The sequence below is a fragment of the Sus scrofa genome, chromosome 13 (assembly GCF_054392235.1).
Source record: "Sus scrofa isolate SSC_HxYL_T2T_F1_AM1 chromosome 13, Sscrofa_HxYL_maternal_Yorkshire_Landrace_v2.0, whole genome shotgun sequence".
NCBI lineage: Eukaryota > Metazoa > Chordata > Mammalia > Artiodactyla > Suidae > Sus > Sus scrofa.
In genome coordinates, this window is record NC_139395.1 from 110,727,923 (window position 1) to 110,748,336 (window position 20,414).

Below are 20,414 nucleotides of genomic sequence, written 5' to 3' on the forward strand. Positions count from 1 at the left end.
GTGTGTGTGTGTGTGTGTATGCAATTTTACACATGTGTAAATTGGTGTGGCCACCACCACAGTCAAGACATATATAACAGTTCCAGCACAAGAATCCCTTGCCTAGAGTTCCCGTTGCGGTGCAGTGGAAACGTATCCAGCTAGTAACCATGAGGTTATGGGTTCAATCCCTGGCCTCGCTTAGTGGGTTAAGGATCTGGTATCCTGTGAGCTGTGGCATAGGTCACAGATGCGGCTCAGATCCTGCATGGCTGTGGCTGTGGCTGTGGCTGGCAGCTGTAGCTCTGATTCAACCCCTATCCTGGGAACCTCCATATGCCACAGGTGTGGCCCTAAAAAGAAAAAAAAAAATCCCTTGTCTACCCTTTTATAGCCAGAGGCATCTCCCTTTCCTTTCCTATCTCACTTGGCAACCACTAACTGGTTTTCTGGTGCTATAATTCTGTCAATTCAAGAATGTTATATAATTGGAATTATACAATATGTAACCTTTGGCATTGGCTTTCTTTTTCATTCAGCATAATTCCATTGAGATTTATCCACATGGTTGTCTGTATCAGTAGTTTATTCCTTTTTATTGCTGAGCAGTATTCATAGCAAGCATGTACCACAGTTTACCATTCATCCTTTGTAGATAATTTGGATTGTTTCCCAGTTTGAGGCTATTACGAATAAACCTGTTATGAATATTTGTGTACAGGATTTTGTGTGAACATAGAGATTTCATTTCTCTGGGATCAATACCCGAGAGTAAATTGCTGTGTCATATGGTAAGTTTGGTGTGTTTAGTTTATAGGAAACTGCCATACTCTTTTTGGGAGTGGTGGTACCATTTTATATTCCCATCAGAAATTTATGAACGATAATAGTTTCTCTGAATCTTGTTAGCATTTAGTGTTATTGCCATTTTTATTTTCCTTAATGGCCAATGATTAAACATCTTTTTGTGTACTTATTTGCTATTCCTCATCAGTGAAATGTCTGTTTATATTTTTCATCCATTTGCTTGTTGGGTAGTTTATGCTTTTATTGTTGAGTTTTGAGTTTGATTTTTTGTTTCTTTACATGTTCTAGATACAAGTTCTTTGTCAGATATATGATTTGCAAATACTTCCTCTCAGTCTGTAATTTGTTTTTTCATTCACTTTACAGGGTCTTTACAGAGCAAAAGTTTTGAATGTTGACAAGGTCCAATTTATAGATTTTTCCTTTTGTGAATTGTGTTTTTGGCATCAGATCTAAAAATTCTTCTCTTAGCTTTAATTCTTGGACACTTTCTCCTAAGGTTTTACCTAGAAGTTTTATAGTTTCACATTATACATTTAAGTCTGTGATCCATTTTGAGTTAATTTTTTGAGTTTAATATGAGGTTTAAGTCAAAAGTTAATTTATTTTGTTTGTTTGTTTTTGCTTATAAATGTTCAATTGCTCAGCACCATTTTCCAAAAAACCTATCCTTGTCTTAAATTGTTCTTGCATCTCTGTCAAAAATCAGTTGAACATATTTGTGTGGGTACTTGGCTTTTTACAGTCACCTTAATTGATATTTCCTATCATCTGACTGCAGCATCTGAAAAAGACAAAGGTGAGCCTTTCACTCAAATGAATCGTGTCACTGGTGTAATAAATTATTTGGTTATGGAATATTTAATGATTTAGAGAGGTCTCATTACACAGTCATGAATCATCCCCAAGGCCTTCTGGTCCTTATGAGAAACAAACGTTTGGCTCATATCCCACCAAAATATTTCCTTTTACATAAATAGAAAGACATGGGGAAGGATGCCCATATTTTTTTCCCAGGGCCAATACGAGGTTGCTTAAGATCGACTTCGCAAACTTTATAGGGATGAGAAATGTGATTGGCCTTTGTCAGGCTTCTTTCTGTCCAGGCTTGGGCAGGGAATTATAACCCACAGTTCCGCCAGGAACTCGGGAGCCTGCTCACCGACAGAAATGATAAGGGCCCTCTAAGGAAAACAAGCTGATCCCTTTTAGGGACACACCAAAGCCAGATAACCCAAGATAATCACAGCAAGCTAGAGCCAGTCTTAGAGCTAAGTACTGTGCAATTAGCTTTGCTTCCTTGAGTTTTGAAGCATGCATCTGTATAAACCTGCCTGTGCAGACATCCCCAGCCCCAAGCTGGGTCTCCCCAAGTCCAGCGAATCGGCTCTGAAATGTAGACGGCACCTAGCAGTAACCAAGCCTCCGCCTCAGGCAGCCTGTTGGCCTGTTAGGCCCAGTGGAGCAGCAGAACGGAAATATCTGGAGAAGTTTTTACGTGTCCATGGAATTTCATTGCAGGAAACCACCAAGGCAGAGACGGGCATGGCTTACAGGTACTTGGCTGGTTGCAACGTCAATCTACCAGGGCACTATACTGAAGTCAGAGGTTGTGATTATTCAGGAAAGAAGGACTGAGATAGCAAGGTAAACACTAGAAGAAGGAAAAGAAAATACAGTGAGCTCTCTCCTTGAGCTGCTTTATTTTTCTGAGCTTTAAATTGTCTACCTTCTCTTTGCTTCAAAGATTATATATAGTCAAATTCACCTGTGGAAGTTCCGAACCTTGTGCCACTAGAAATATCTTTGGCTTGATACTTAAGCAAAAAGTATGTTATTTAGCAGGTTGTGATGAAGAATGGGGGCTCTGTTCTTCTTAAGGGAACTTATAAATTAAGAATAGAATTTTTTTTTGATGCTGCTTGGGCTTCAAGGCTGTTATTTTCTTTTAAGCCTGAATCATGTGGTTGTGCTAATAGCTAATAAAGAGTTCATGAGACTGAGCAAATTCTTCTTGAAATGACAGCACTTTTTATCAATGTAGACTAGGATAAATTACTGGTTGTTCTCTGACTTTCCAATACCATCATTTATTCTGTGAAAGATTAACAAGAGGGAGAAATTTTTTCCTAGCATAGGGTTGGATCTATAATCTTTTAAAATTGCTCTGAGATGGGAAGTGTCATTCTTTTTCAGAGCAATTATTGTTCAGACCTCTCTAAAATATGTCTCTGCTTAGCTAAATCACCCAGCAGCACCCACACGCAACTTCCTTGACAAAGACCTGGAATTTTCTTTTCCTTTCCTTTTTCTGTCTTTTGTCTTTTTAGGGCCGCACCTGCAGCATATGGAACTTCCCAGGCTAGGGGTTGAATCGGAGCTATAGCTGCTGGCCTATGTCACAGCTATAGCAACACGGATCTGAGCTGTGTCCACAAACTACACCATGGCTCACGGCAATGTCAGATCCTTAAACCACTGAGCAAGGCCAGGGGTCAAACCTGCATCCTCGGAGTTCCCGTTGTGGCGCAGTGGTTAATGAATCCGACTAGGAACCATGAGGTTGTAGGTTCGATCCCTGGCCTTGCTCAGTGGGTTAAGGATCCCATGTTACTATGAGCTGTGGTGTAGGTTGCAGATGCAGCTTAGATCTGGTGGCCGGTGGCTACAGCTCCGATTAGACCCCTAGCCTGGGAACCTCCATATGCCTCGAGAGCGGCCCAAGAAATGGCAAAAAAAAAAAAAACCAAAAACCAAAAACCAAAAAACCTGTATCCTCATGGATGCCAGTCAGATTCATTTCCACTGAGCCACTATGGGAACTCCAAGGCCTGGAATTTTTTAACACCCAGGAAGCTGAGCAAAAGCCATTCAGAAGAACAAGGTTGTTGAAAACAAAACAACCCTCTCCCCAAAAACCAAAAACCAAAAACTAAAAAACCTTAGCATTTATAAACAACAGTTGTCTTAGCTCAAGTCAGAACTTCCAGTTCACAGGATAAGATTGTTTTTGTATGAACAAGATGTCCCCAAATGATTTTATTTTTTCATAATCTAAAGGTCTAATTTAATGCAGTAGCTACTGCTCTAGTTATCAGCTAATTTGATTAATAAAGTTCTTTGCAATGAAATAGCTCCTCTCGGGAGAGCAAAGTATTTCACCCAGATGCTATGCAATAAAGGGCTCATGCAGAAGAGGAATGAACCCTTCCAGGTTTAGAGGGCATAGAAACGCAGGCCAGGCGACCCCAGCATGCGTTAGAAGTGGAGCCTAAGAATCCAGCAGCCTTACCAAGAGAACCTGTGGCTGCATACAGGGATGGAGGAGGAAATGCCGTCGTCACTCACCCATCTTTCCTGAATGTCTTTACTAGAATGGCCTTCTGTCTGCCTCTCGTTCTCTCACTCTCTTTTCCATGATTTCTCTGACCCTCAGTGGTGACAGTGGTGAGATATAGGTCAGGTGAGGACGGTCTGCTTCATTGTTTAAAAAAATAATTTGTCTTTGCCTCTCTGTCCCAGGATGTGTGGTATCACCATGAACTCTTGTATAAATCTTTAGGAGGCACGCCTCTTTCTAGGTCCTGGTTTGAATATCAGTTACATATAATATGTGCCAATGTTTAGACAAAGATATGTCCTAGGACACTGTTTTTTGGCAGTTAAGGAGCAGAGGAATACTCTCTTCAAACAGGTAAGAGCAAAGGTGTCCTAGTTGAAGGTGGGGCCTTGGAGCCCATGTGTTTGAGGGGAGCAGTCATCAGCTTGGTTGCCCAGGCACACCTACAAATTCCATCCTCTGCATGGTTTGAGGGTACAATTCGGAGGTGTTTCTTCAAGATGCCTTGGGCAGCAAGGCTGGCAGGTCCTGCTCACAGAGGCAGGCTCTTTGGAAGCGTATGCATCACTAGACCACACCCTAGTAAGAGCTGAGACTTAGATTGTTTTTTCCAGGTCAAAATATGAGGGCAGAAAAGTACAGTTAAATAGATAATTGGCTCCAGAAAATAACTAAGGCTTTGGATTATGGTGAACTTGCTCTGCTCTGCCACTTCTTCCTGCATATCTCCATTACCCCTCCCCACCCCCTGAAGCACACCTTCAAAAAGAATTTTCGAAAAGAAAATTTCCTGTGCTACACAGCAGGATCTCATTGCTAATCCATTCCAAAGGGAATAGTCTGCATCTATTAACCCCAAGCACCCCATCCATCCCACTCCCTCCCCCTTGGCAACTACAAGTCTATTCTGCAAGTCTGTGATTTTCTTTTCTGTGGAAAGGTTCATTTGTGCCATATATTAGATGCCAGATAATGTGAGAAAAAAGAATGTATACATGTGTGTGTAACTGGGTCACATGCTGTATAGTAGAAAATTGACAGAACAGTGTAAACCAGCTATAATGGAAAAAATCATTATATTAAAAAAGTTCAAATTAAAAAAAAGAAAATTTCCATATTCTTTTTTCAAGGCACTTATTAATTATCCTTATTTAAAGCATCCTCCTTTAAGCATTAGGAATGGATTTCTAGGGAAGAGGGTCCAGGTTCTCTTGGTTCCTCCCCAGCCTAGCTTTTGACCTTGACTTCTGGTAAGCATAGTTGGGCTTAGGTGAGAAGGAGACTTTTTATGTTCTTTATCTTGATTTCTACCTCCCCCCCAAGACCATGGTTATGTTAAAGGACCCTATTCAACCTGTATTTTCTATTTCCTTCTTTTTGAAGGGTATTATTTCCTATGTAGTGGAAAGAGAATGGGCCTTGGGATTAATCAGACCAGAGTTCAAGTTGAACTCTTTTAATTTACCAAATATGTGACGCTGGGCCAGCGGCAACATAAAAGTGCCTGACACGTAGTAGGTGCTCACTAAATCTAGATTCCCTTCTTGCTTATTCTGTGGACTCCTGTCAATCATTCTAGGGGAAGGGGAAGAAAGCCCCCTATAGCTGAAACATACAAATGGATAAGATAGAGTATTCTCGGAAGGAAAAGAAAAAAAACTGAAAAATCTGCAGTAATTCACAATCTGTGTAGGTTTCCATGCTGAGCTTAGAATCTTGGAGGTCTGGAAGAGCCGGGATAGCTGTTTTCTTTTCCTAATTTGGTCAGATGCCATTGCAGACTTCAGCCCAGTACCAGCTGCTTGGGTCCCTCAATCATCTGTGAGAGAGCATTCTGTTGCGTTTCCATGGAGACTTGGTTATATTTCTAACTGAGGGTGACCAGGGAGGAAAAAAAAATCAGTAAATATGCAAACACATGTATCAACTGAAAAGAAACTGGAGGAAATTGTTTGAATGTGGTGTAAAAAGTGCCAAGTTGCTGTGTCGATCCTTCTGTTGGCTGAGAATTTTCAGCAAAAAATAGAAATTTTTTGTGAATGTATTTTATTAGTGTCTATAAAACAGTCACCCAAGAGGGTCCTTCGATCATTTTTAAGAGGCCATATCTATTACAAAGCATTGAACTCTGAGCCAGACAGTGAACCTGAGCTTGGGTCATAGTAAAAGTACCCTGAAAAGTAGTTTTATGGACAAAGCACAAAAAAATATCTGGACTGAGTAAAGGATGCAGTAGACGCCCAGCTTTGGAACAATTTTATAATGCTCACGGAAGCCAGGAGGAACTCAAGCAGATGGAAAATGGAGGACTAATCCAGGAGGCAGCAAAGTTTTCCTGGAAGAGGCCAGATAGTAAATATTTTAAGCTCAAGGGCCACCTCTGCCTTTGTTCTACCTGGTGAACTCTGCTCTTGAAGGTGGAAGCAGGCTTTGACAAAAAGCAAAGGAGTGGGCATGGTTGTGTTTCAATTACACTTTAGTTACGGACACTGAAATTTGAGTTTCATGTAACTTTCTTATACAACAGATCTTCTTCCTTTTTCTTTCTTCCAAACCGTTTTAAAAATATAAAAGCCAATCTTATCTTGCACACCAGACAAAAGCAAGTGGCAGGCAAGATCTGGCCAGCAGCCCATAGTTTGCTAACCCCTGGTCTAGGAAACAAAGCTTTTGATTGCACAGTTTATTTATTTGTTTGTGTTTTTATTTTTTAAACCTCCTTGTTTCCAGATGTATTTAAAGTGCCCAACTGCATATAATTCAGAAAGATAAAAAATAAATAAAAAAGAAGAAAAGATGAGGACAAGACAGCTTAAGAGCAAGGAGGAAGGCAGCCTGGGGTGAGTGAGAGTGCCACGGGCCAGCCATGCCCTTGGACTTGGACTTGCTTCTGTGCTTTCTGGCAGCACCAAGCTGGGAAGAGGGCCATGGAGCTCTTTACAGCAGCCACGGAGTCCTTGAAGTAGCTGTTTTTCAGTGATAGAACACTTCTTTCTGATCTATAGATCAGAGAGAAAATTCTCTCATGGGTCTCTTCTTTGTGTAATTAATAACATCTTCAAAAAATGTCCTTATGGTAAACACAGCAATAGGAGTCCATGGTTTTTTTTTCCATGGGGCTCCTGATATGAATAAGGGGCATAGTATCAAATAATAATTCAGCAAAAGCAAGTAGGGGTTGGTAGAAGAAATGACATTGTTTTAATAAGAACCTCATCAATTATTTTAAAATTATTTACACTTAAAAAATTCTCCAATAATGACACAGGTTTTGCTATTTTATAATGACAGGGCTTGTCCAGGTTCATGGAATAAAATGATTGTTTCTCAAATTAACAAAAAAATGCTATGTGCCAACCAAAGAAGTTTTCTATAGCCTTGAGCAGAAGGTGGAAAGGCGGAGTTCCTGTCATGGCTCAGTGGAAATGAATCTGACTAGCATCCATGAAGACGCAGATTCAATCCCTGGCCTCACTCAGTAGGTTAAGGATCTGGCATTGACTGTGAGCTATGGTGTAGGTTGCAGATGAGGCTTGGATCTGGTGTTGCTGTGGCTGTGGTGCAGGTGACTACAGCTCTGATTTGACCCCTAGCCTGGGAACTTCCATATGTTGTGGGTTCGTCCCTAAAAAGAAAGAAACAAACAAACAAAAAAGGAGGTGGGGGGGGGTCAAAAGAAGAAAAAGAAAGGGAAGGAAATTTGGAATTAATGTGAGACAGACCTCTGGGATAACTTGCTCCAATTTCTGATCTTACAGCTGAAGAACACAGAGGCTTGGAGATGTTGCTTTTCCAGCCAACAACAAAGCTGGGACTAGAATTCTTGTCCTCTGGGGCCCAGTCCAAAGCTTTCTCTCCACAATTTGGCTAGCCCCCCAAATGCCATCCCACCCCATGCCAGCACACACCCTCATACACACCCACACACACACACCATACACATTCACACACCACATCCCCTATATTCCACACCCACCACACTCACAAACCCCACACAGCCCCATACACCATATACACACATACACACACCCATATACCACACACATACACCGCATATACCCCACACTCCCCTACATTCCTCCACAAACACACCCTCACACCACACACACTCTCATACACTGCACATACGCCAGATACCCCATACCACACACACACACCCCACATTCCCCACACAGATTCTCACACCTTCCCACATACACCCAGCCCCCCCCCCCCGCCCCCATCCCTCACCCCATGCCCTGCCTCTTGTGGATGCTGCAGTCCAGTCACATTCATCACCCCACTCTGGTCCACTTTTCCAGACACTGCTCCTGTTGCTCTGCTCTGTAATCTGTTTCAGTCTTACTTCCAAGCACACTGGCCCCCATCCATGTCCCAAAACACTGAGTCTTACTCATCACTACTTTCCCCACCTAGAATATTCTTACACATCCTCCTTTCTAAGGTGAGTCCAACCCACAGACACTCCCTTCTCTCTCCCAGAATGACTTGTTTCTGTTCCATAGAGTTTAGATTATTAGTTCGTGTGTGTGTGTGTGTGTGTGTGTGTGTATTGACATCTTATTCTTAAAAGTATGCTTTTTTATGGCTGAGTAGTATTCCATTGTGTATATATACCACATCTTCCGAATCCAATCATCTGTCGATGGACATTTGGGTTGTTTCCATGTCCTGGCTATTGTGAATAGTGCTGCAATGAACATGTGGGTGCACGTGTCTCTTTTAAGTAGAGTTTTGTCCGGATAGATGCCAAAGAGTGGGATTGCGGGGTCATATGGAAGTTCTATGTATAGATTTCTAAGGTATCTCCAAACTGTTCTCCATAGCCATAAAAAAGAATGACATAATGCCATTTGCAGCAACATGGATGGAACTAGAGAATCTCATATGAGTGAAATGAGCCAGAAAGACAAAGACAAATACCATATGATATCACTTATAACTGGAATCTAATATCCAGCACAAATGAACATCTCCTCAGAAAAGAAAATCATGGACTTGGAGAAGAGACTTGTGGCTGCCTGAAGGGAGGGGGAGGGAGTGGGAGGGATTGGGAGCTTGGGCTTATCAGACACAACTTAGAATAGATTTACAAGGAGATCCTGCTGAATAGCATTGAGAACTTTGTCTAGATACTCATGTTGCAACAGAAAAAAGGGTGGGGGAAAAATGTAATTGTAATGTATACATGTAAGGATAACCTGACCCCTTGCTGTACAGTGGGAAAATAAAAAAAAATTATAAAAAAAAAGTATGCTGTTGTCACCTCGAGGGGGACACCCAAAGCTTATACTATTTTGTAATCCTCTCATGCTTTGCACTTAATGTGTATTGCTTCATTAGGGTATATGCATTCAGAGATTAGAGGACAGAAGGAAAGATCCCAAAGGTGAGTAGGAACATCACTTTCCCCCATTAACAGAGCTTTAGCCTCATATTTTCTCCTGTATCTTAGATACACCATGTTATTTAATCTTGCTGAGTCTCAGTTTCCTCACCTGTAAAATGGGCTTAATTCAACTTACCTCATGACTATTGTAAGAACGAAGTCACACTTATGAAAGCACTTAGTTCACTGCCTGCCAGAGTGGGAGTCTAACAAATAGAGTTCCCTTGCTTCACCTCCTATTTAATTAATCCTAGGAATTCATCATTTAGTCATCTTTCAGAGGTTGAAAAAGTATGTGATGATGTATCTATAAAAGAGAAAGGGGCAGAAAATAGATTGATTCTTGCACAATTTTGAGCATATCCCTCTCCTCACTTGCTGCTATACATTTTTTTTGCTTCTCTTTTGTGTTGGGATATATCCTTAGGATCTACTGAGACATTTTTTTTTTCTTTTTGCTTCACACATGGCCTCCAATTTAATCAAAACAGACTCATGAAATGTTGGAATAAATTACTCTCCAAGCAGTGGAATAGATAAAAACAGTCTTTTATCAGTCTGTGTATTTCCAGTGCCTAGCATTACGTCTCAAACAGAAATATTTGAGACAGAATGAAATCAAAGGGCTAAAACTCCCACTGGTACCTTCCATCCTCTTGCCACAGTGCCTGAGAATTCCTTCAACTAGATCCTCCAGTTGTGTTAAAACAGAAGTGTGTCATCTAAGCTAATAGGCATCAGACCAAGAAGGAAACAGGACATCAGCCAGGCTGACCTGAAAACAGAGAAGATAGGAAGGAAGGTTCTAGACTCAAGGGAGAGGCTTGGGTGTCCAGGCAGGGCACAGGGCTACAGGGACGGCGCAGGGACATGGGGTAGGGTGAGGATGGCCTGCATTAGAAGGCGAGAAAGCTAGAGAGAAACTTCATTTACCTACCAGCCTGTCTCAAAAATGTCCTGGCAAAGCACTGAAAACATTAGTTAACTAATAGTGTCTTAATTGATCTTGAAGATTCTAAAGATAAGTAAGAACTAGCTTTTGCTCTGAAAAATCTTTCTCTGAGTTCTGTCACAGTGAGAATGTGGTATCCTGGCTGGAGGATTGGAAGACTAACTTTCTCCAACGCCCACTCCTTTCTCTGCTCCTTCAATTTCTTATCTCTGAAATGAAAGTAAATCCCTCCTCCTGGATAGGGCCACATTGTGGATGCTCAGGAAACTATCCCCCACTTACCTTTTCTGTTTTTCATAATTTCTATGGTACAGCCTGGAAGTTGAAAATTATCTTTGTTCCTAAATTGAACTCACCATCTTCCTCCCAGCCTCCCCAGCCCCGCAAACACCCCTTCACCATGTACTCCCCTGACCTACTTTTTTCATGGAACACTTGACACACTCAGATCTGCTGGAAAAGTAGCTATGGCCATGACTGTGAAAATCAAAAGCCTAGGAAAAAAATGCTACCTGAGCAGGGGGTTGTATTTTCCACATTAAAAAAAAAGTGAACATGATTTATTTTAGACTGGCCTCATTTTGGCCAGTCGTGGGGCCTGTGCTAATTTGCTCTGAGTCCTCTGGCTGTGGTCTCCTGGCATCAGCATTTCTTGAGGATATTTCTGACACTGAGATGGTCCAGGCTCAGAGCCTGTGTGATTACTAGAAATCATAATAGCCTGCTGATGAAGGGCCTAAAAGCCTTGGTGAAAGGGGCCCACTCAGAATGGGGCTGAATGTCTATTTCCTATTGAATGGAACAGAAGTTCTAAAGTGAGTGTTTTAGAAATGTCAGTATAGATAGAAAATGCTTTAAAGTTTAAGCAAGAGTGAGGGATGAGTGCCTCTTGGATCTGAAATATTATTTTCATTCTGTTTTGAAATTTCTACTTGTGGTTTTCCAGAGGGAAAGTTGCCTTATGTGTAGTGAAAACATTGGCAATTCAGGGCTCTATAAAAACACTGGTTATATGAAACTACCTTTTCTCATATGGAAATTGTTGATAGAATTTTCATGTTAAAAATAAGTGTTTTGAGATCTAGTTTTCCTGCCTGAGGAACAATTATAGGTCAAGTATGTTTTTACTCAAAGAAAATAACAAACGGAGTTCCTGTCATGGCTCATCAGTTAACGAACCCCACCAGTACCCATCAGGACGTGGGTTTGATCCCTGGCCTCGCTCAGTGGGTTAAGGATCTGGCATTGCAGTGAGCCACGGTGTAGGTCGCAGATGCAGCTCAGATCTGACATGGCTGTGGTGCAGGCCAGCAGCTACAGCTCCAATTCTACCCCTAGCCTGGGAACCTCCATATGCCAAGGATGCGGGCCTAAAAAGAAAAAAACCAACCAACCAACCAACCAAAAACCCCCTGAAACCTCTTCCTAAATTTCTCTGCAGTGCCTATAAATGCCACTAGGGTGCGCTATTTCATAAAGAAAGTGCCCTTCATTCAGTTCTCTGACCACAGAAAGCAGAAACCCTTAAATTTTTTCCAGACAGCCCTAGACTTAAATTTATTTTTTTAAAAATTTGTATTATTATTGATTTACAATGGTCTGTCAATTTCTGTTGTACAGCAAAGTGATCCAGTCATACATATGTATCCGTTCTTTTTCTCATATTATCCTCCATTATGTTCCATCACAAGGGGTTAGGTATATAGTTTCCTGTGCTATACAGCAGGATTTAATTGCCTGTCCACTCCAAATGCAAGAGTTTTCACATACTAACTCCAGATTCCAGATCCATCCCACTCCCTCCCCCTCTCCTCTGCCAAACACGAATCTGTCCTAAATGTCCATGATCTTTTATGTTTTGTAGATAGACCATTTGTGCCATATTGTAGATTCCACATATAAGTAATATCATATGGTGTCTGTCTTTTTCTTTCTGACTTACTTCACCCAGTACGAGTCTCTAGTTCCATCCATGTTGCTACAAATGGCATTATTTTGTCCTTTTTAATGGCTGAGTGGTATTCCATTGTATATATGTACCGCATCTTCCTAATCCAGTCATCTCTCGATGGGCATTTAGGTTGTTTATGTCTTGGCTATTGTGAATAGTGCTTCAATGAACATACTGGTGCATGTATCTTTTTTCAGTGAAATTTCTGCTAGACTTAAATTTGAATTTGTATATTTTCCTTGACTGTGAAAATTAAGAATCCTCGATTTTTATGCCACAATGGGAAATTTTCTATAGTGAGAAAAAAGCAAGAAGTTATGGCCAGCATACTCTGGATTCCCAGAAATCCTGACTTTTTTTTTTTTTTTTTTTTTTTTGGTCTTTTTCAGGCCGCACCTGCGGCACATGGAAGTTCCTGGGCTAGGGGTCCAATCAGAACTGTAGCTGGCTGCCACAGCCATAGCCACAGTTAGATCCAAGCTGTGTCTGCAACCTGCACTACAGCTCACAGCATTGCAGGATCCTTAACCCACTTAAAAGCCAGGGATCGAACTCACATCCTTATGGATCCTAGTTGGGTTCTTAGCCTGCTGTGCCACAATGGGAACTCCAAGAATCCATGATCTTATAGCAGGCATATGGTATCCTAACCTAACCCAGTTAGATATTTGATAGAGCACACTTTCTATGTCTGGGAGTTTCCAAGAAGAGGGGATTCTAAACCACACCACAGCCCTCTGCGGGTGGCCGGTGGAGAAAAGAAAGGTAGAAGAATCTCCCACTAGGCCTTCTTTCAGAAAATGTTCTGTTGATGTCTTCTGCCCCATCTCAGGTGCAGGCACCCTATTACTCAGGATGTAGTGAATCTGTAAGGAGTGTGTTGTCAGGATTGCCTGGGAGAAGGCTGGATCAGAATGCGCTGATGTTCTTAGAACCATGACCTTGCAGGTTTGGCTCAGCACCAAATTAGGAGGTGTTCGAATGATGGTGCCATTCCTCCTCTGTATCCAGGGCTCGTTTTTGCTTATCGTGGGATGCCATTCCATGCCTAGCACTTTAGCCTCTCATCCAGGGATTCCTCTGCCTGCCCTTAGCTAGTTATCACCTCATGCTTCCTAAGTTTCTGTTAAACATTTTGTAATGTGTGCTAATGTCCAGATGAAGATACATTCTAGCACAGTGTATTTCAAACAATTATAATGCAGAAGAACGCTGTATTCAAGCAGGTGAAAGCAAAGTGTTCCTAGCTGAAGATGAGGTCCTGGGATGTCTGTAAAATATGTCATATCCAAAGAAACAAACATCTAATGGTAGAAGTTCAGGTAATAGTGGAGATATTTTTAGATAACCTATTTAGTCTTAATATCAGATTATGAAAAAACCCCTTTTTAGTTGAAAATAATTTCAAACATACAGAAAAGTTGCAAGAATAATACATAGAATACCTGTAGATATTTTAATCTTTAATATTAACATTTTGCTCCATTTGGTCATGTTCTTACCTGCTTGCTTTCTTCATCCCCTCCCCCCACCTCCAATTTTTTTTCCAAGCCTTTTGAGAGTAAATCACATGTAATGGCTCTTTACCCTTCAGTACCTAAGACTAAGAATATTCTTTAATATATCCCCAAGTACAATGACCAACTTCAGTCAAATTTACAGTTTTTATCTCACCAATCGTCTGTATTCTAATTTTGACAGCTGACACAATCGTGCCCTTTATAGAAATTTTTTACTCCACCAGTGTTAGATATATCTCAGGATCACATATTGTATTTTGTTGATATGTCTTTTTCTTTTCCTTCAATTTGGAACATTTCAGACTGGAATCCGATTTAGCACAGGGGAGGTCAGTAGGAGAGTAGTGATTAATTGCAATGACTGCTTTGGGTTGGGAGGTGGTGCTGTGGTGCCAACACAAACGCTAAGCCTGTCCTAAAGGCCCGGTGGCTACCCATTCTACATCGAGGACTTTGTCTTCCTCAGCTGCCCAACAAGGCCACTACATTTTCATTTGACTTTAGGTCCAACTCTGAGATGATCTCAAGGACATACTGACCTAATTGACCTACATCAATTCAGTCATCTGTGTTTATGTGCTTACCACATCCGCTGAGGGCTGCTTGTTGTGGGGGGCTATTGAGAATGAGCAGAACCTGAGTGAGGCCCTCTGAACCTGGAAGGCAGAGTGGGAGGGCAGGGAGGGCCAAGTATGAGGTTATCTTAGACTCTAGCTTCCTTAGCTTCCAAATCAAGTACCCATCAAGCTGGGCCAGGGGACCACCCCAGGAGACTAAAGTAGCCGCCAAAGGTAAAGGCCTCTTCCAAACTAGCTGCAGAGCAGTAGAGTGTGGATTCTGGCTCCATGCCCACTGGGAGAGGAGGGTATAGCTGAGAGGGCCCAGCAGCCAGGGAAATGCAGACTCTACGTGGGTCATGAGGAGTATTTTAGGTAAGGGAGTTTTGACCCAATTGTCTTTCGTCTATTTTCCCCTTCATGATATTCCTTTTAATTTGTTAAGGCAGAATGAGAGAGGAGCTCTGACAATTGTAGAGTGTGGGTGTTAAATGTGCAGCTCATTAGCTATCTGAACTCTTGCTTTAGCATTTGGAGGGTTTGTAACAGGTCACTGATTCACCCTGCTTTTGAAATTTTAGAGCACTTTAAAAGGTTATAGCTTTTAAAAGGAGCCATGATTGCTTCTTGAGATGCTGTAGTACAAGACCGGGAATCTCTATGCACAATTTCCCAAAAGGCTAATCCTATTGTCACTTCTTTGTAAAATTCATCAAATTAGCACCTCCTGCCTTTACCCCTGTTTTTCCTCTTAGCACTCTTAAAATTTATTGGTTTCTGTGTTGTCTCTCTCTCCCACTGGAGTGTGAACGCCAAGAGGACAGGGATGTTATGTGTATGGTTAATTGCTGAACCTCAGAATCTGGTGTCTGGTGTTAAACTCAATAAGTGCTTGTGGAATAAATGGATGATTAAGCAGGGGTATGAGGAATGAGCCCTCATTCTTCACTAGCAGACAGTCTGCTGCATTATCAGGCTCAGGGAGTAGCCCTACCAGACTCTCCATCCATAGCCTCCTTGCCACATGCTTCCCAACCTTCTCTCTTTACTAAAGGGATCCAAAGTATCCTCATTTGTTTTAGTGGTACTTGGGGACAGTATTGTTCTAATTGGGAATAGGTCCTTAAATCTTGGATTTTAGGATCTTTGAAGCTGCGTATTATCCTTATCATAATGTCATAAGCCCACTTTATTGTTTTCTCCTTACACATCCTTCTCATTCACTTTTCCTCACTCATTTACTTCACTGTATTCTTCACTGTAATTTCCTTTTTACTTTTTCCTGCTCAATTTCCATTCCCGTCTTATTCCAAGAGGAGCAACATTTCATTACAATGTTGTCAGGAGCCCAGCGAAAGACTCTGGGAGGTGAACTATGTTCAGTACTGCTGAGAGGTCAAGTAAGATGAGGACAGAGAGGAGACCATAGGATTTAGGAATATGGAGCCCACTGTTAACCTTAGAAGGAGTAGTGAGAGCTACATATTTTACTTTACACCTAGGAATACGCTTAATAGAAGAAAGCAAAGACCCATATTCATATTTAGGAAAAATTTTAAAGTTAATTTGGAACTCCTAGTTAGCAAAACTCTGACTACCACCCACTGAACAGCATCTCTGAACATAGAGAAAGATATACAAAATCATAGCTGAAAACTTAAATTGGCCCAGCCTACAACCAGAACATTGAAGGATTTCCCAATAAGCATTAAGTTTATACAGCTGGATTGCCAAAGATAATACTCACGGACTTACCTATGTTTGCCTCATGAAACAGAGTTTCTCTGCTTTCCTGAGTGAGGGTAGGAAGACATGCTACCTGTGCCCTGATGTCTGCTTTTCTGACTTTGGTCCTCCCTTTGTTTCACATCTGGAGATTTCCTTTTATAGGTCTTAAGCTTGCATTTAAATTCATTTTGTTACATGTTATATAGCAATTCATTTTGCATGGAGTGTGTATATGTATGTTGTATGTGTGTTTGGGAGTTATGTTCCATATCAATTAAATCTTTCATATTGACCTGAAATTCACTTTTTAAATCAAAGCAAATAGTTATTATACTTAATCTGAATGGACTCAATTGAAGAAGAAAGCACAAAAAGAAAAGACAAAGTAAAACAAGCAAATATTAGCCATTGTTGTTTCTGGGTGGTAGGAATGTGGACAATTTTTCCCCATCCTCTATTTCTAAATTCCAAATGTATGTGTATTACTATAATAAAAGGGAGGAAAATGGTAATTTAAATTACATTTTAAGAATTTAAGACATATGCTTCTGAAATTCTTTTTTGAGCTACCTCAGATCTAAAACAAGTATTGAGATTCAGCAGTCTGATCTGCAGTGAGATTTACAGATACTCTTGTTCTGAATGTAACCTGGAAAAAAAATTAGGCCTTTATGTAGACAAGAAATTGAAATGCATTCTACCAAAATGCTTCCATTCTGTAGATGACTTTAAATAGCATAGATCATCTCTATTAGATATATATGTATTTTTTTTTTTTTGCAAGTAGGAGAAAAGTAACAAGTTGACTTACGTAATAAAGGAAATGTACTAGCAAATATAATTTAAAAATCCAGATATGGGGAAAATTTCGGGAAAGGGTAGATTTAAGGTACAAACATTGTGTATAGGACCTAGTTTCTCTCTCTCTGCACTTGTGACTTTCTTTTTGGTAATGGCTCTACTCTCAGCTCTGTAAGGTGGTGGGTCTGTGCCAGCTTTAAGCTCTTTAATCTTCAAGATGGCTGACAAAAGCTCTCTTTCACTTCCAGAAGAAAGAAGGAACTTTCTTTTCCTAGAAGCTCCATCTTATTGATTCTTTGGTTTTGATTGGATGACTTTACTCTGAACCTCTGCCTGGAACTGGGTGATGGAGAAGCTAACTGGCTTCTGTAGCCTCATGCTCAACCCCTGGCTGAGAATGGAGGGTCAGAATACTCTTGATGTGAGAAGAGGGAAGTCGATTATAGTGGGCAACCTCCATATGACCACACTCTCTGGCGATCATATCTGGAGGGAACAGACATATCATAGACTAGTATGGCAATGAACTCATGGCAGTAAGATTCCATTTGTCAGGAAACTGGTAATTGGGAATGAGGCTATTCCACTATTAACCACTTGTGTGCTGGCTTCATTTCTTAGAGCCTTGGATCTGGTTCTCAGTTCTCCTCTGGCTCTAAAATCCTCTTTTTTATGTTTAGAGGGATATTTTTCTCTGTTAGTCTATATCTCAAGTAGCTTGTTCTACTTAATCATATAACTAAAATAAGCAGAAAGCCCATTTAACTAAAGGTAAGAAGGGAAACATTGGCTTTAAATGCTATTTAATTTAGCATGGAAAGTAATGCATTTTTAATAAGGAACACATTAAAAACTCATAAAGCGGTTTATTTATAAGGTGGTTAGCTCCACACCCCCACAATTGCTCCAATAAATACAGTTAAGTTCCATCAACTGTTCAGCAAGTGCAATTATATAAATGTCGTATTTCATTTTGCATCTGATTACTGTAGTTCCCCTCCACACACACTGCATTCAAAGAATAAATGCATAGAATTTTGGAATCTGAGAAGACACTGGTGGTAATTTAGTATCTCACCCCTAATCCCTCCAGTGATTTTTATAAATACATTTTCTGAGGCCTAAAGAGGTCAAGCAATTTGCTAATACTCACATAGATGGTTTGTGAAGTTCTAGTTAAGAGTTTAACCAAAGGCTTTTTGACCTACCAATTTATCCTTTGCACAATAGGATTGTTCAAATCTACAAAGATGGACTGAACACAGTGTCAGCTGTGTCAGGACATATGCTAATCACTCAGCTCACAATAGGGAGAGACATGGTTCCTGGTTTCAAGCAATTCCAAGAGCAGTCTCTTAAGGGAAATGGTCATGTCAACCAGATAATTAGAGTCTGTGTGACACATGCAATGTTGCTGTTTAAAACAGAGTTGTAATGTAGTAGAACAAGAGATGAATACTCTCTTGAGGGTCAGGGATGGCTTTCAAGAGTTAATGATTCATACACAGGTTTTTGTAGGATGAATAAGAGCTCAACATTTGGTCCAGTACTGGAAGAGCATTTGATATGGTGGGAATAGGATATTTGAAGACTTAGAAGTGACAGTTATGAAACAAATTTTAGGGGTTCCTCTTGTGATGCAGCAGAAACAAATCCGACTAGGAACCATGAGGTTGTGGGTGTGATCCCTGGCCTCACTCAGTGGGTTAAGGAGCCAGAGTTGCCATTAGCTGTAGTGTACGTTGCAGATGCAGCTCAGATCTGGCGTTGCTGCGGCAGTGGCGTAGGCTGGTGGCTACAGCTCTGTTTAGACCCTTAGCCTGGGAATCTCCATATGCCAAGGGTGTGGCCCTGAAAAGCAAAATAAAAATAAAACAAATTTTAGAAATAGATCTGTTTAACAAGGAATTGAAGGTTCTAAGTCTTACTAAGTAGCTGACTTACACAATTTATCTATCCCTTCTGCCCATTCACTTTTTTCATTAGTAAAAAGGAAATAGCAATACCTATCCCATAGGGTTATGGGGAAAATGAAATAATGTTACAACTATAAAGCACATATTATAGGGGGACTCTTCTTTGTCTTGCTTCTCTTCCTCCTTGTCCAGGCAAATCTTCTGGGTGAGGAGAGTACTGGAAGAGAGGCTAAGAGGCAAGAAAGAAATAGATCATTGGAGGAACTAGCCATGAAAAGCTGTTAAAACATTCCTCATTAAGAAATAACAAGATCAAATTTATAGGGAATTCTTGTTGTGGTTCAGCTGGTTAAGAACCTGATTAGTATCCATGAGGATGTGAATTCGATCCCTGGCCTCGCTTAGTGGGTTAAGGATACAGTAATGTCCCAAGCTTCCATGTAGGTCACAGATGCAGCTTGGATCCCATGTTGCTGTGGCTGTGGTGTAGGCCTGCAGCTGCAGCTCTGATTCAGCTCCTAGCCTGGGAACTTCCATATGTTCCAGATACAGCCCTAAAAAAAGAAAGAAAAAAAAAAAAGATCAAATTTACGTCTTAAAAAGGCATTTTTTGAGAGAACTGTGCATAGGAAACTGATAGAAAGCTATTTTAATGATCAAGGTGAGAAGGCTTGAAGGCACCACCAATAAAGGCACGTAATGGGATGAAGAAAGCAGCAGGTGAGCGATTTGGGGAGGTTCATTGAGGGGGTGTATTCTAGTATAGCCTTGCTCACTGCCTGGTTTTCATTTCCATGTGTCTAGAAGGGAAACTGCTCACTGTTCTAATTAGGCCCTGAGGTAGGCACTCAGACTCAGGAAGGAGGCAGAAGGGGAGCGCTCCGCAACAGCTGCTGCTCTGGCTCTCCCTTCTCCAAAATACTTCCACAGAGTCGCTTAACTCATCTCCATTCTCATTCACATGAAAAGAAACCTCAGAGAGAGCCACTGAACTATCAAATCTTTTCCCCCTTGTCTGACTTTAAAGCAACCCCTACTACATTCTTGACTGAGGCAATTATCTCTTCACTACAATTTATTAACTCAGAGTAACCACAATACATTTCGTTTAAGCAGCTCAAGACTTTCTTCTAAAGCTGGCCTGTGTCTCCTCTTTAACAAGGAATTGAAGGCCAGGTGGGTGCAGGCTGCCCTGGGAATGCCCCTAAATCCCTAGAATCAACGCATGGCCCCCATCATCTACCTTCTACTTCCTATAAAAACCCTATGCCTTTACTACTACCAGTTTGCCTCTTGTGCATCATATTACTCTTTTCTTTTTTTTTTTTTTTTTGCTTATGGAAATTCCCAGGCTAGGGGTCAAATCAGAGCTATAGCTGCGGGCCACAGCCACAGCTACACAGGATCCAGGCTGTGTCTGTAACCTATACCACAGCTTGCAGCAATGCTGAATCTCTAACCCACTGAGTGAGAC

The 20,414-nt window shown here is 41.0% G+C and overlaps 1 protein-coding gene across 3 annotated transcripts in view; it reads left to right on the forward strand.

The window, feature by feature from the left end:
• Positions 1 to 1,917: 1,917 nt before the first annotated feature.
• The window catches only part of KCNAB1 (potassium voltage-gated channel subfamily A regulatory beta subunit 1), a 391,355-nt gene continuing 372,858 nt past the window's right edge, over positions 1,918 to 20,414 (forward strand). For all 3 annotated transcript variants that reach the window (XM_021068178.2, XM_084986500.1, XM_084986503.1), the window contains exon 1: positions 1,918 to 2,342. In XM_021068178.2, the coding sequence (XP_020923837.2) occupies positions 2,101 to 2,342 (242 nt within the window). In that variant the 5' untranslated portion in view covers positions 1,918 to 2,100. The remainder of the gene's footprint in view (positions 2,343 to 20,414) is intronic.